This window comes from Mizuhopecten yessoensis, unplaced genomic scaffold (assembly GCF_002113885.1).
Source record: "Mizuhopecten yessoensis strain PY_sf001 unplaced genomic scaffold, ASM211388v2 scaffold309, whole genome shotgun sequence".
Lineage (NCBI taxonomy): Eukaryota > Metazoa > Mollusca > Bivalvia > Pectinida > Pectinidae > Mizuhopecten > Mizuhopecten yessoensis.
In genome coordinates this window covers 77,788-93,605 of record NW_018403482.1, presented here as the reverse complement: position 1 = coordinate 93,605, position 15,818 = coordinate 77,788, and the positions used below count along the sequence as shown (strand labels likewise).

The following is a 15,818-nucleotide window of genomic DNA, read 5'->3' as shown; positions in this document are numbered from 1 at the left end:
CTACTGGTTATAGTTGTTTATAACTACTGGTTATAGTCGTTTATATCTACTGGTTATAGTCGTGTATAACTACTGGTTATAGTCGTTTCTAACTACTGGTTATAGTCGTTTATATCTACTGGTTATAGTCGTGTATAACTACTGGTTATAGTCGTTTATAATTACTGGTTATAAGTGTATTTTACCGTTTGTTTCATTGTTGCTGAAGTTTCTCTTGTGTATGGTATCCCAAACATCTTCCGTTAAATTGTTTGTCACCTCCACATTGTACACCACCATTAAGCATTATAAACTAATCACGCTTCAGATGTTTACTATATCAATTTTGTCTGCATTTAAGCTGCTTAAGACAGATACAACCATCCTGTTGTCAAGATGATAAAAGTCAAACTGTTAGGGGGGAACACCAAGGATAAACAGTCTGCATGATCAATGTTTTGGTCTGCAATAGTTTAGTTTAACTCGCTGTAACAATAATGCACCTTCAAACTATCGGTATTTCAAAGGGAAGAAACATTGCAACACTTTTATACAACTATTACATAAACGAAGTAAGATACTTTCCTTTCCCGACCCTTTGTTTCCATTCAAACATGCTGTCTTCTCTACATGATAGTCATATCCTGATATCAAGTATGCAATATACGGTTACCCGACTCTTTAACTCTCTGACAATCATTATGACGTAAATTATAGACTGACCAATTTTAGACCAAGATTTCTTCCATCATATCTAAGAGTTGCTTACTCTGCCTGTAAGGATAAGATGTCAACAATTCATTCACTACACCAGAGTATGTTGCATGTATCGGGATGTTGTGGATAGATGTGTCCTGTTGACCAATTGACTACTTAGACAGTGTTTTCTACCTGAAGATGTTCAATCTACGTCAATATGACCTGATTTCAGTCTATAAGAGTTTAGTGTCTACCTTGCTTAAATATTTACCACTGTTTCTTCGATAGTAGGTGAGCTTCATGCAAGTTCTACTGACTACTTTGCATGTCTGTCATATGTTTGCAAAAATTATACCTTGTCGCTTTCAATTGGCGACGTGCAAGCAGGAACAATATTTATTTCATGTTTATCAAAGAACTGAATATCATTTGCAAAAGGTCTAGTTTTTCTGATTTACGGGTGCAACTCGCCAAGAGATATTGGCATATTAAATGACCGTTTGCTGAGCACGATCTTAACTTACTATTCCTTTCAGAATATAGTATTGGGATGTTAACATTTAACATTGTTATCATGCGCCCACACATCATCGGTTAATTTCCATATTTGAGTACACACCCTTGGGAAAAGGAATCGACACCGCTGTCGTGTCGCTCGGTTATGTAAAGTAGAACTATTTCGAGTGATGATATCCTTTTAAGAAAAGAATATTGTCATGTTGTGACGTAACATTATGTTATAAAAATAAACACCTGATGACTTTGCGTTTGAGACATCCGTCTCTTGGGTCACAATTCCTTTATACATGTGTCAATCAGTATCCGTATGATTGCTTTCACTTATAAAGATAATTCATCTTATTAGAGGTTAAAGTAACTACATCGTGTACTGTGTCTAACAAAACGTTAATTAGGTATAAAGACATACTGTCCTAGGGCACACACGTTAATTAGGTATAAAGACATACTGTCCTATGGCACACACGTTAATTCGGTATAAAGACATACTGTCCTATGGCACACACGTTAATTAGGTATAAAGACATACTGTCCTATGGCACACACGTTAATTAGAGTATTTAATGAACCACCTTGTTAGGTCTGCTATGGTGGTCATCAGTTCCTCTGGAAGTCCTCAGGACAACGAACAATATTGAACATCGTAGAACGACTGGTGTATAATTTACGGAGTTATTTTATTGAGTTTGTGGATATATTGTCTCGGAAACTTGATTGTCTTTGGGTGCGTGATGAAATAAGGAGAGGCTGGACATCTGACACACACTGACCGCTACGGTATTGTTTACCACACAGCCTCGGGGTATTACCTGTTTCCTGGACACGGTGTAGGTGTGGGGTCAATGTCCTGTTAGTATAGTTATACAAAAGACCATATAGGTCAATGCTCTGTATAATAATAGTCATCATAGAAACTGATATCCACGTATTTATGTCATTTACGTAAAGTGGATATCCGACTTGCTATAATGAAACTTCGGAGGAGGGATTAGGATTAAGAATTTACACACAAGAATAGAAACGTTTATATTCTTGACCATCCATTCGGTAAAATAAACACTGCATTTTTGAGGTGTGTTATTGACAGAATGCTTTTGATGTGTCTTGTTAAGGTATCCATACAACCTAGTGCAATTAATCTGGCACGAAAACCATAAACTGATAACCGTATTTATTTCATTGTTGTGACGGCCATTTTGTGCGATGTTTTGATTATAAACAAACGCGTTAAATTGGTTATATTTATCTATAAACACCACGAGAATACCGCAGTGTCAACAAAGCCGTATTGTAAACTCTAAACCTATGGAATGATGGCGAATATGAAACAATAAACGATTTAAATGGATACTGATGAACGGAGATAATAAGACCAGGTGTTCCAGAAGAGTAACCTCAACTGCTTCATCGACAAACATCGAAAGCTATCGCCAATCTCAATCTAGTAAAGTTCATGATTATCAATCAGCTTATACAAATAGATACCGCTCGTTCAGTCTTATCCTGTTTTTGAGTAGGAGTGTTAAAATAAAAGATAAATCGAGTAGCCAGTTCAACACATTGGATGTCAAATATAAATTATTTCATTTCAGAATACAGTTAACATATTCTAGTAGGCTTGACGCGGAACACGCCATATTTTGTAAAAGCTCTTCATGAACAGATATAGAATAAAGAACACATAGAAAACCGTTAAAATATTTATTCCAACAAATGGGAAACATGTTTTCATTACAATAACGAGTGTGAGTCTCAATAGACCAGACTACACACTAGGACAGGGAGAACACGGACTAGTGTGACGTAGTGTCGGAACTAACCAATAGAGGGCGTCCTTGTATAGGTATCATACAATAAAATACGTCGATTGGTTTTATTGGCTAAAACGCGTCATGTTTTTCGTTCTCTGATTGTTGAAATTTAAAAATTACAGAAAGGTAGAAAAATAAAACTAGTGAGTGTTTTACAGGTAAAAATAATTAAAACTTTAGAACTATTAAATAGCCTACTCCCGATTTGCTATGGACATTATAATGCGAAATTGGTCTCCTACTAAATAGCCTACTCCCGATATCCCACATTATATTGTAATGTACATTTGTCGCAAAACACTGTCTACCGACTGAAACTTCATTTTAATTAATTATTACAAATACATAGAAATTAAAAAAAAAAAAAATGCTTAGAGTGCGAGTTTTTCGATTACAAAGGCCCAGTTTCCTTTGTTATAGATTACTTGAAGTTATAGTGATGGTAGGAAAGGGAACGTGAAACAAAACGTGTATTGGATCATAAAACAACTTATATTGACCTTCAGCGCAATCTGAACACAGCACTGGTGTTTTAACATGTCGACCATTTTGTTATATTTTCGGTGCAAATATATATATGTAGCATTTCTATATACATTTGTAAATACACACGAAAATCAATGTAATCATAGAAAAATATATACATAAATATTGCATAATGAATTCTGTGTGCATTTACATAATCAATAGCTTTAATTTTTTTCTTAATGTTGATCACAACAGTGTATCCCTTACTTGGTTTGAATCTGATACAACAATATCGACAGTCATAACGAAATATCTGTTTACGTCTCTAAATATTGAATCATTGAAATATTTCAGAATATGTTTTAACACAATTGTGCGTTGATTCTGTTGACTCATGAACATAAATCTAAACATTGATTTTTGTACAAATATCTTACTGACATCTTACTGACATGCGGGCGTTTTAACTGTACAAAACAAATCTGTTCTTTAGCATCATTAAAAATATTGAAACATGTCACATGACACTTCACGTCTTCAACAACAATACGGTTTTATATAACGGTATGTTGATCTACTCTCTCTCAACTTATTATTTACTTTACAGATCATATTAAAAGTTTGAACACAATTGAACACACACGTAAAATTTACAAATAAAGTTATAGTAAAATCACACATCTAGTTCTATGTCCATCATAGTCAAACGTTAGTATCTGGAGCAGGATTATTATAAAAATACGTCAACTTTCATATACATACGTAATGTTCATCCAGACGATGCTAACAGGGCGACCTAGGATAAAGTAGCGTAACGTTCTATGGATGGTGTCCTCATACCTTGTCATACCAGAACAATAATTCTAGAATATAATCCATTGTCAATCTGATCATTAACTGTATCGATTAATACCACCATTAGATATCGTATTTATGCTAATACTTATGAATCATAATACAAAATATCTGTGCTGTTTATTTCAATGTCTCTGGATGTATTAACGAAATCATTTAAATAAGATTTACAGTACCTCTCGGAAGAAAAATGCAGATTAACTATCTCGCGAAAGAGATTTACAAACACTTCAATAGAAGAGACTAACAGTGTCTGTGAAATACATTTAGAGACTCTAATAAGAGAGATTTTAATCATTTCGTGGAGGATATGTATTGTCTCTCGTGGAGAAGATTTACAGTATCTGCTAAAACTATTTAGAGTCTCTAATGAGAAAGATTTACAGGATTTCGTGGAAGATAGTTATTGTCTCTTATGGAAGAGTTTCACGGTATTTTATGGAAGAGTTTCACGGTATTTTACGGAAGAGTTTCGCGGTATTTTATGGAGGAGAATCACAGTATCTCGTGCAAAGGATTTATAGTATTGTGTAGAAGAGATATTAATCATCTCGTGGAGGAGATTTACAGCATCTCTTGGAAGAAATTGTTATTTCCGTCTAAAGTCATGAAAAGTCTCTGATCGATTGTAAAAATATATCTAGTAATAAATTTCCCTACAGGTCCATTCTTAACCATTGCTTTTTCCTACACACATCCAGCTCTAAACATAAACCCCGTCAATCAGATCCATAGATACAGCGGCAGCGTTAGCATTGTAGGCAGTAGTATATCTAAAACTAATAACAACGGATATCAAATAGCGATAAACGAGGGGAAGGATGTGCTACTAAGGGCTGACAAAAGTCTGTGCCATTATGGAATCAGTAAAGTGAGGTAAAACGTAAACTACGATCACAAGATGCCGTTTTAAGAACAATGGATATATCTCATAATGAAATTGCCATTTAGCCGTGACTGGTTGCCAAGCCGTAAGTAGGAGCGTGCCTGACTACGGGTAAGGCCATCCGATCGATACGGCGGGAGGATTCCGGGTCAATATAACATCTGGTCCAGTTAGTGGAGACTGTACATATCTCTGTGTCGACATTACCCTTCACATACAATGTATGTCATCGGGAAATATTACATAAATACTGAACTGAAATATGGACTCATATTACCTGCCTGGAATTCATATTTACGGGGTCGATGTAACCGTCATACAACAACGACAATGAAGTTGTCATACTGGGAAACCTATTTTATTACCAGTTTCGAATCGATCGGATAAAAGGCGACCCGCCAATTAGTTATCGCCCTAAGCACGTTCATCTATATTCACGGCTCGTTCATTTATATTTACTGCGTGGGGTATTAACTTTAAAAATTCATACCCGAGTAATATTTAAATGGAATTCAATCGATCTTCTTTTCCAGTGTGATATTTTTATGCTTCACGGCAATAAAGATACCATATTGCATTACTAAACAAGTATCTGTGTTTTGTAGTAAAATTGGAATAAAAAACAGGTGCCTGATCAACCTCAACCATCAAGAATTAAGAATAACTGACAATGGTAGGCATGATGGAAATACAATGGGTTGGGGGGAGGTTGAGATAAAAACAGCATGCTAACCTAAACCTCAGTGTCACTGTAGTACTGTTCACATCGCATACATCGACACAACCTATGTATGTATCATTAACGGATAACAAAAAAAAAAAATTTGGCACATAATATGAGCGGTCAAATAAATAACAAGTATTTACATGTTTAACAATTACACACATGAGTACTGTATGTATCTCTGGAGCTACATACACGAGTAATGTACATCGCCTCAGAAACGTACACGAGTAATGTACATCGCCTCAGAAACGTACACGAGTAATGTACATCGCCTCAGAAACGTTCATGGCCAAACTGCTGGAGCTACATACACGAGTAATGTACATCGCCTCAGAAACATTCATGGCCAAACTGCCATCGAATGAGTCGTCCATCTCTCTCCTTGTTCCTACCTAACGGAATCACAGTTTCTGATTGAAAATTCACACAATTTTTAATATCTTGATTCCGAATCTATATGAAGACCCAGAAATTGATGTCATTAATATTTACTAGCATTCCCTTTACATTCTCCGTCAGTGACTTTCTGATTCCGGATGCGCATGATGCGCCGCCTGTTGAGATACACGGCTATCACTATGGGGATGGTGATCAATGGGAAAACCACGAGAATAATTCCCGCCGCCAGGACATCATACTGCTTGTTACTTGTAGCGTATATCGACAGCAAAATACCTGCAACAGACAAAATCAACATTAGCTTCAATAGATTTGTTTCCAACTTGTCATTTCGTTTTATTTACTCTTGTGCTGCAGTATGTTTACACATGTGAGATTCAGAATCTTAATCGGTCGTTCCACTCGCAATGAAAGTTTTGAAGTTCTAGGAAGTTAACAAGTTCGGTCCCCGTGTCTTTTGTAACGACTTTTCGGATACAGACTGCCGCTGTTCTGTTCCGTACTGAGACCAGGTTCAGTAAACAGCGAGATGGACAGTGATAAACAATATTGATTACACAAGGTAATGGAGTCGGTAGATAATCAGAGTACACTATAGGACCCCTGGTGTTTTACTTTGATTTGCTCATATTGCTTTGTAATTGGAAAGGCCAACCGACTGTATTGCAATCTATATATCGTCTGTGTTACTTTTTTCTACCTTCGATATTGAGCAATGGCGGGCGTATTTGTATAGGGAGTTAATCCTTACTGTTATATTTATGGTCCGAGAATTATGTACTCGTTCGTATTTTCATGACTTTCAGCGAATATATTTCCATTAACAAAAATCTACTCAAAATCTACATCTCATTGGAATATTTATAGAAAGATCGATACGCTGATAATAGAGCGTCCTCCCCAATGGCCCACTAAGCCTGACGTTATGGCTGAACTATCCACCCAACGTAATGTAAACACTCAACACTGTAGTCAGATCAGGTCTAACTACGCTCGATCAGGTGACACCTAAACAAATGAGAACTGTTTAAACCAGTAACCATTGGATTTGTAACAAGCAATACATTCATACTTGGGATACACGATATATAATCGCGAATGGCGACACCGCAGGTTGTTTTCTCTTCCGGTTTACTTTTTCTACGTACGACATGAAAAAGAATCTGGTTCTTACGACTTTTTATTTCAATAATTGATACGGAATTATGAAATTCATAGATCAATGGAGAACGGTATATGGATTGTGTGTTTCCCATTAACGATAATCCGATGGCAGTAGTCTAAAAAACAACTCCATTATCCAACTCTCAAATGTCGCCATGGTGACCGCGGTTGATAATCGTAGTGTTTTAGTCATAGTATGGAATCTATTTTTGTCAAATTTGCATACATGTACCCGAGTGTGACACGTACCGTTGATCCACCAAGTACATCGCCTACATATAAATAAATCAATTTTACCTACCGGTATTCTATTCCTCTAGCTGAATATATGGTGTGATGGCGTCGACACGTGCTGTAGCCATTGATGCGGCGCTAAGTTGTCAGATATGATCGTGTTAACGGGGCAAATCAATTCTAGGTTATAATACAGAAGTATAGTAAACGGTATACGTGGAGAAACTTGTCGGATTTCTTAGTCAAGTTAATATAATGACACTCCATAAAACATATAAAGTTATAGCCAATATATATGATGGCATCCTAAATGGATGCCATCATATATGTTGGCTATAACGAAAGGAAAATATGTCCCGGACTTCATATTGCTCACCATAACAAAATATTCATAAAATACGTCGCTTCTATACAAAATCCAAATGACATTGTAACCTTTTAAATAACAAAACCAATAGAGTTGTGGTTTGTCTGTTAAATGAAACTTTTACCTCCTGGCATTACACTTGAAGGGAAGAAGAATCTCAGATTGCAGATCGTTAAGGTCTCTTAGTTTTGGCATTCTCTTATACATAGTGTGAAACAAGACACAACTAAATAAAGTCTTTACTGTAGTGTAAAACATGAAAAACTTTAATGAAGTAATCGGGACAAACAGTCTGAAAATAGCATTCTTATTTTGAAAACTTATGTAATTACCTGGCTACAGGTGAATAAATAAACTGTACTTATTTTAGGTCATAAACCCAGCGTTACGCAGTGTACATACCACGGAGTATTATATATCATAACTATTTATATTTCTGTGTTAGACAGAGTACATAATTATTATTATAAAACCAGTATGCTGTAAAGAGTACATTTGTATATGCGCCAAAGTACTGAGTTAGAGTAAACTATACGTATGTTTAAATTACTCTATATAGAAGTCTATTACAGCTGTGACGTTATTATTAGCCAATCATCAAAGATATATTCAAACAGCTGTGAGCCTATTCATGAAAGCAAATACATTTTGTATACATATGACTGACGGGTTCAGCTTGTTAATTGTGTAGAAGGTCTGTGTTTCAGTGCAGGGGTATTATATAGGACATATCTTAGGACTTACGTTAAAGTCTGATATTTTTAAAATATCGAAGGGTAAACGTATTATTAACATATAATGATCGGTAATGTGTCCCTGTGGACTCAATATATATACCGTATTTGTACTGATGTATGTGTGGGCTCAACTACCATACCATATTTGTACTGATGTATGTGTGGGCTCAACTACCATACCATATTTGTACTGATGACTGTGCGGGCTCAACTATCATACCGTATTTGTACTGATGTATGTGTGGGTTCAACTACCATTCCATATTTGTACTGATGTATGTGTGGGCTCAACTACCATACCATATTTGTACCGATGTATGTGTGGGCTCAACTACCATACCATATTTGTACCGATGTATGTGTGGGCTCAACTACCATACCATATTTGTACTGATGACTCTGCGGGCTCAACTATCATACCGTATTTGTACTCATGTATGTGTGGGCTCAACTACCATACCGTATTTGTGCTGATGTATGTGTGGGCTCAACTACAATACCGTATTTGTACTGAAGACTGTGTGGGCTCAACTACCATACCGTAATTTTACTGATGTATGTGTACTGATGACTGTGCGGGCTCAACTACCATACCGTATTTGTACTGATGACTGTGTGGGCTCAACTTCCATACCGTAATTGTACTGATGTATGTGTACCGATGACTGTGCGGGCTCAACTACCATACCGTATTTGTACTCATGTCTGTGTGGGCTCAACTACCATACCGTAATTGTACTGATGTATGTGTACCGATGACTGTGCGGGCTCAACTACCATACCGTATTTGTACTGATGTATGGGTGGGGTCAACTACCATACCGTATTTGAACTGATGTATGTGTGGGCTCAACTACAATACCGTATTTGTACTGATGACTGTGCGGGCTCAACTACCATACCGTATTTGTACTGATGTATGTGTGGGCTCAACTACAATACCGTATTTGTACTGATGACTGTGTGGGCTCAACTACCATACCGTAATTGTACTGATGTATGTGTACTGATGACTGTGCGGGCTCAACTACCATACCGTATTTGTACTCATGTATGTGTGGGCTCAACTACCATACCGTATTTGTACTGATGACTGTGTGGGTTCAACTACCATACCGTAATTGTACTGATGTATGTGTACTGATGACTGTGCGGGCTCAACTACCATACCGTATTTGTACTGATATATGTGTGGGTTTAACTACCATACCGTATTTGTACTGATGTATGGGTGGGCTCAATATCCCTAACGTATGTGTACTGTAGTTTGTGGGCTGAACTACCATACCTTATTTTGTAAATATGTCTGTTTGGTTTCAATTTTTTTACCGGTTTTGTACTGCTGTCTATGTTGTTTCAATATATTCACCGTATTTGTACTGAAATTGATGTCTGTATGGGTTCATTACGTTTACCGTATTTATGTTGATGGAAGCAGTCAGTGTCCCACACATTATTTAGTGACTATTCACGTTATCAATAACAGGTTTCCGTGATACATGAAATTCGTAGATAATATCCCAAAAGGGCTGATACTCTCAGTCTGAGCTGATCACGTGATGACGACAAGTTGTGATACCAACTTTAACTACAAAATTATACAAAGGTCGTATTGATAATAGACGTATAAGGCTACTTCAGAGCGTTTCTCAACAGCTGTGCACAGCTATACATAATGGGAGCAAATGAGGGATAGAACGGATATGACGACAAACATTTGAAAAGATACCTACCGGCAGGAAAGATGATGACCAAGAGGAGACAAAGAGAACATCCGGTCAGACACCCTCCCAAACAGCACAATCTGGCCTCTGGCTCATCTAAAACATAACCAGACATATATGTACAGAAACAAATAAGGATTGAAGAGTTAAAAACAACTTTATAAAGTAGAAACTGAAAAAATACACAAATGAACGTCATCAACATGTATGCAAATAAATCGAGACAAACACCAATGGTCAGACTTGAACCTGACACGTGGACATTGAGTCCAGTGATAGGTTTAACCTGACACGTGGCCATTGAGTCCAGTGATGGGTTGAACCTGACACGTGGACATTGAGTCCAGTGATGGGTTGAATCTGTAACGTAGACATTGAGTCCAGTGATGGGTTGAACCTGACACGTGGACATTAAGTCCAGTGATGGGTTGAACCTGACACGTGGACATTGAGTCCAGTGATGGGTTGAACCTGACACGTGGTCATTGAGTCCAGTGATTGGTTGAACCGTCACGTGGACATTGAGTCGTGTGATGGGTTGAACCTGTCACGTGGACATTGAGTCCAGTGATGGGTTGAACCTGACACGTGGACATTGAGTCAAGTGATGGGTTGAACCTGACACGTGGACATGAGTCCAGTGATGGGCTGAACCTGACACGTGGACATTGAGTCCAGTGATGGGTTGAACCTGACACTTCGACATTGAGTCCAGTGATGGGCTTGCAATTGTCTGGTCCGAACTCTTACTCAAAAGATCAAGGTTTCGGTAATTTATTGAAAAGCAGCAATTTTCATCATTTATAGAAATGTTAGTGAGCGTATAACGATGATAGATTTAAGTCGCTAAGAGAAGAGATTATATATATCATAGAGGTAATTGATTTACGTCACAGCTTCTGCTTCAGAAGCGAAAATGGGCCGAAATGTATGCCGAACGCCATAATGTGAGTGAACCCCAAAATATTTATACTCACATTATCTCCTGTTTCATGAGTGACAAAATGCGCGCGTAAGATTTAATTGGGTGAAAACTAGCAGATAATAATCACATGAATTATTCCTAATAAACAACTATTGTGAAACATGTACATGTATATCACATACATTTATACCAACATGGCGTTCAACTTTGTGTTAACTTCACGTATAAGATATGATGAGCGAATTTTAAGGTGTTTTATGAAAGATCATGTACCAGAATTAAAACATCAAATACATCAAACAACAGATAATTTGTAAAGGAAAATAAAATAAATATTAAATTTAGAACAAGTTTGTCAATTGGAATGGTATTCAAATGTCTGTACAACGATGATACAATTAATGCATTAAGGAAACCAAAATCAATTTGTTTCTGCTGACTGTTTTGTTTTTTTTGTATATTTTGTATTTTTGTTTCGTGAATTTACTTTTACCTTTTTATTTACCATTTCGTTATCATTTCCACCATCATTCTACACCGGGAGAACATGTGATTGCTTGTTTAAGCTAACAGACCAGGTCGCCGAAGTCTGGTCGATACTTGTTTTTAAATATTAATGGTTTATTTCAAGTAACTTCTGCTGGCGTAATAGGTATACAGAGTCGTGATTGACTCAGAGGTATATACCTGCCCAATGAACACTATGATACTCCGAGGTATATACCTGCCCCATGAACACTCCGATACTCCGAGGTATATACCTGCCCCATGAACACTATGAGACTCAAGTGTGTCTACCTGCCCCATGAAAAATCCGAGACACATGTGGATCTATCTACCTGCCCCGGAACACTCCGAGACCCAAGTATATCTACCTGTTCCGGAACACTCCAAGACCCAAGTATATCTACCTGTTCCGGAACACTCCAAGACACAGATGTATTTACCTGCCCCATGAACACTATGAGACTCCGGTGAAACTACCTGCCCCATGAACACTCCGAGACACATGTGTATCTATCTGACTGCCCCGGAACACTCCGATATCCAGGTGTATCTAACTGTTCCGGAACACTCCAAGACACAGATGTATTTACCTGCCCCATGAACACTATGAGACTCCGGTGAATCTACCTGCCTCATGAACACTCCTAGACGCATGTGTATCTATCTGACTGCCCCGGAACACTCCGAGACCCATGTGTATCTACCTGTTCCGGAACACTCCGAGACCCAAGTATATCTACCTGTTCCGGAACCCTCCGAGACCTATGTGTATCTACCTGCCCCATAAAAAATACGAGACACATGTGTATCTATCTGACTGCCCCGGAACTCTCCGAGACCCATGTGTATCTACCTGTTCCGGAACACTCCGAGACCCAGGTGTATCTACCTGTTCCGAAACACTCCGAGACCCAGGTGTATCTACCTGTTCCGGAACACTCCGAGACCCAGGTGTATCTACCTGCCCCATAAAAAATCCGAGACACATGTGTATCTATCTGACTGCCCCGGAACACTCCGAGACCCAAGTATATCTACCTGTTCCGGAACACTCCGAGACCCAAGTATATCTACCTGTTCCGGAACACTCCGAGACCCATGTGTATCTACCTGCCCCATAAAAAATCCGAGACACATGTGTATCTATCTACCTGCCCCGGAACACTCCGAGACCCAAGTATATCTACCTGTTCCGGAACACTCCGAGACCCAGGTGTATCTACCTGTTCCGGAACACTCCGGGACACACATTTATCTACCTGCCCCATGAACACTCCGAGACACAGATGTATCAACCTACCCCATCAAAACTCTGAGATACAGGCGTGTCTACCTGTAACGGAACACTCTGAGACACAGGTGTATCTACCTGTAACGGAACACTCCGAGACACAGGTGTATCTACCTGTAACGGAACACTCCGAGACACAGGTGTATCTACCTCTAACGGAACACTCCGAGACACAGATGTATCTACCTGTAACGGAACACTCCGAGACACAGGTGTATATAATATATACCTGCCCCGGAACACTCCGGGACACACATTCATTTACCTGCTCCATGATCATGAACACTATGAGACTCCGGTGTATCTACCTGTTCCGGAACACTCCGAGACACAGGTGTATTTATACCTGCCCCGAAACACGGCGAGTGTTCGACGATAACTAGAATTTATGATGAGGAGTAATCTTCAATTCTGGCTGAAAATTCGTAAAATTTATGGCTCCTGGGTCTTTATATTGAAGAATGACGCTTTGTTTACTTCTAGTCTATTGCTACAGTAAATCTGATAAAGTCCAGCCGGACACGGTCTCCAAGTGGCGTCGACCTCTAACGTTAGTCATCAACTGACCATAGGTCAGTATCAATTCAAATGACTCCAACCTACAATGCCGTGGGCGCTTAATCTATGAACTTAAATAGATATCACTTTCCTCATTTAGAAGTCTACTACAAGGGAAATCGTGATACAAAGTCCGCGAAAAATAGCTGGGAGGACATGGGGAGATGGGAGGACATGAGAAGGAGTCAAGAGGACAGTAGACGGGATCGGAAGGACATTCAACAGGACGGACGTTGAGAGGACATTGGAAGGAGCCACGAAGAAGGCGGGACAAAGTCGTGAAGTTTGAGGAAACCGCAATCATAGGGAGGGAGTTGGCTGGAGCTGTCAAGTCTTCAGAGGAAGTCATAAGCATAGGGCTGGTAGCCGAGAACAAAGGAGATCTGCGAGTCGTGAAGATTTGAATGGAGTCATGAGCAAAGGGTAGGAATCGGGATACTTTAGAGACAGTCGCAAGTCAAGGGATTGGCGGTCAGAAGGACGTTGGAGTAATAAGCAAGCAATCCAATAGCAGCTGGGAGGGCTTGAGGAATCCGAGAAGGAATGGGGTGGGAGTCGGAAAACGTCGGAGGAATAGGTGGGGATAAGAGACTGAATAGAACGAATGGAAGTCGGGAGGTTACGGGGAAAGTATTGGCTAGTCGAAAGTATTTCAAAGGAAAGTTGAGGAAGGTATGGCGACTCAAGCTGGAGCCGGTAGAAAAGAGTCCGGGAAAGGAGGCGTGCCATACTGTCCTCTCTGCACCGTCTTTCTATACATCCTGTCTGCCATGTGGCACCTCCTCTACTGTATGTAAACATACAGCCCTCCATACCGTCCGTCTTATTTCATTAATACATATTACCGTCCATGTCGCCACTCATATATATAACTATTTCCCTCCATACCTCCAGTTTAAATGACTTTTTTTGCTATTTATGTATTTTCTATAACGACCGTTTTATTATATTTGCCTTATCCATCACGGAAGAGGTCCAAACAATGGCTCATTTGCTTGTCAAGTTGTTTTTAACGACACACAATAAAACGCTAATGGTTTTGTTCGCAGGATTTCATTTGTAATACCTAGTAACACAGTCCTTAGCTGACATTTTTATTCTGACTAAGTAGACTGACTGACAAGCCATGACCACAGAGAAGTGTTGATTACAAGGAAGTTGATATAATAGTATATGTAAACCAACAACAAAAAGATATCTATAAAACACCATTAACATCAATCTCACGATGATGATATCGCCTTACCCTCTTCGTCCTCCTCATCAACACAGTGATGTCGTGTCGTCTCTCGTCGTCCCTCGTTGTGTCCGTCCTTAGATTCATTGTAAATAGAAGTGTTGTAACCGGCGTGTACCATTTCAAGCAGGTCCCGTCCCAAGTGCCCCTCCTCATTAGGGGGGTTGGTACGACTGGGCTCTTTATAGTCACACTAACACAATGAGTATTTCCCAAATTTAACAGATTCTGTTGAACGAATGACCCCTTTATTCAACTTCACAGAAATCTCCTATCCCGTGAAGTGAAACCGACATCGTGACAGACCTTTCTCTATTGATCTATTTCTACAGCACAGTACAATGTATACCTGTGTGTGGGTACAGGTGGAAGGAACTCGAGAGTTGTTCTCGGGTTCCTTCCACCTGTACCCACACACAGGTAAAATCCATTATAGTGTCCCGGAACTCCTCGGCTTTGTACATAGCTCTGCACCTTGACAACGCCCAAACAAGCTAGGGCTGTATCGTACTGTTGATTTGCCACGTGTATAATAATACTCTATTTAAATCCACTTCACAAGAAAGTTGCCCGGGGCCTGAACTGTATAAGTGTAATAAGCACCGAGTACCGAGCGCTTTGTTTTGATTGTTTGATATGACGATCGATACACTCCGTTTAACCTGCTGATGACGTCATTAAATTATATCGATCAGTATGTGTATAAATTTAAATATCAAAACAAATATAGC

The 15,818-nt window shown here is 38.9% G+C and overlaps 2 protein-coding genes across 2 annotated transcripts in view; one reads left to right on the top strand and one right to left on the bottom strand.

Annotated features, from left to right (window-relative positions):
* LOC110446263 overlaps window positions 1–15,818 on the top strand; it is a 33,357-nt gene that overhangs the window by 5,970 nt on the left and 11,569 nt on the right. The window lies entirely within an intron of this gene.
* On the bottom strand, window positions 2,885–15,441 carry LOC110446267. The gene is made up of 3 exons (XM_021491330.1): window positions 15,097–15,441; window positions 10,579–10,665; window positions 2,885–6,619 (listed from the first exon to the last, which is right to left on the bottom strand). Exons 1-3 carry the CDS (start codon window positions 15,206–15,208, stop codon window positions 6,426–6,428), a joined length of 393 nt encoding a protein of 130 aa, XP_021347005.1. The 5' UTR covers window positions 15,209–15,441; the 3' UTR covers window positions 2,885–6,425.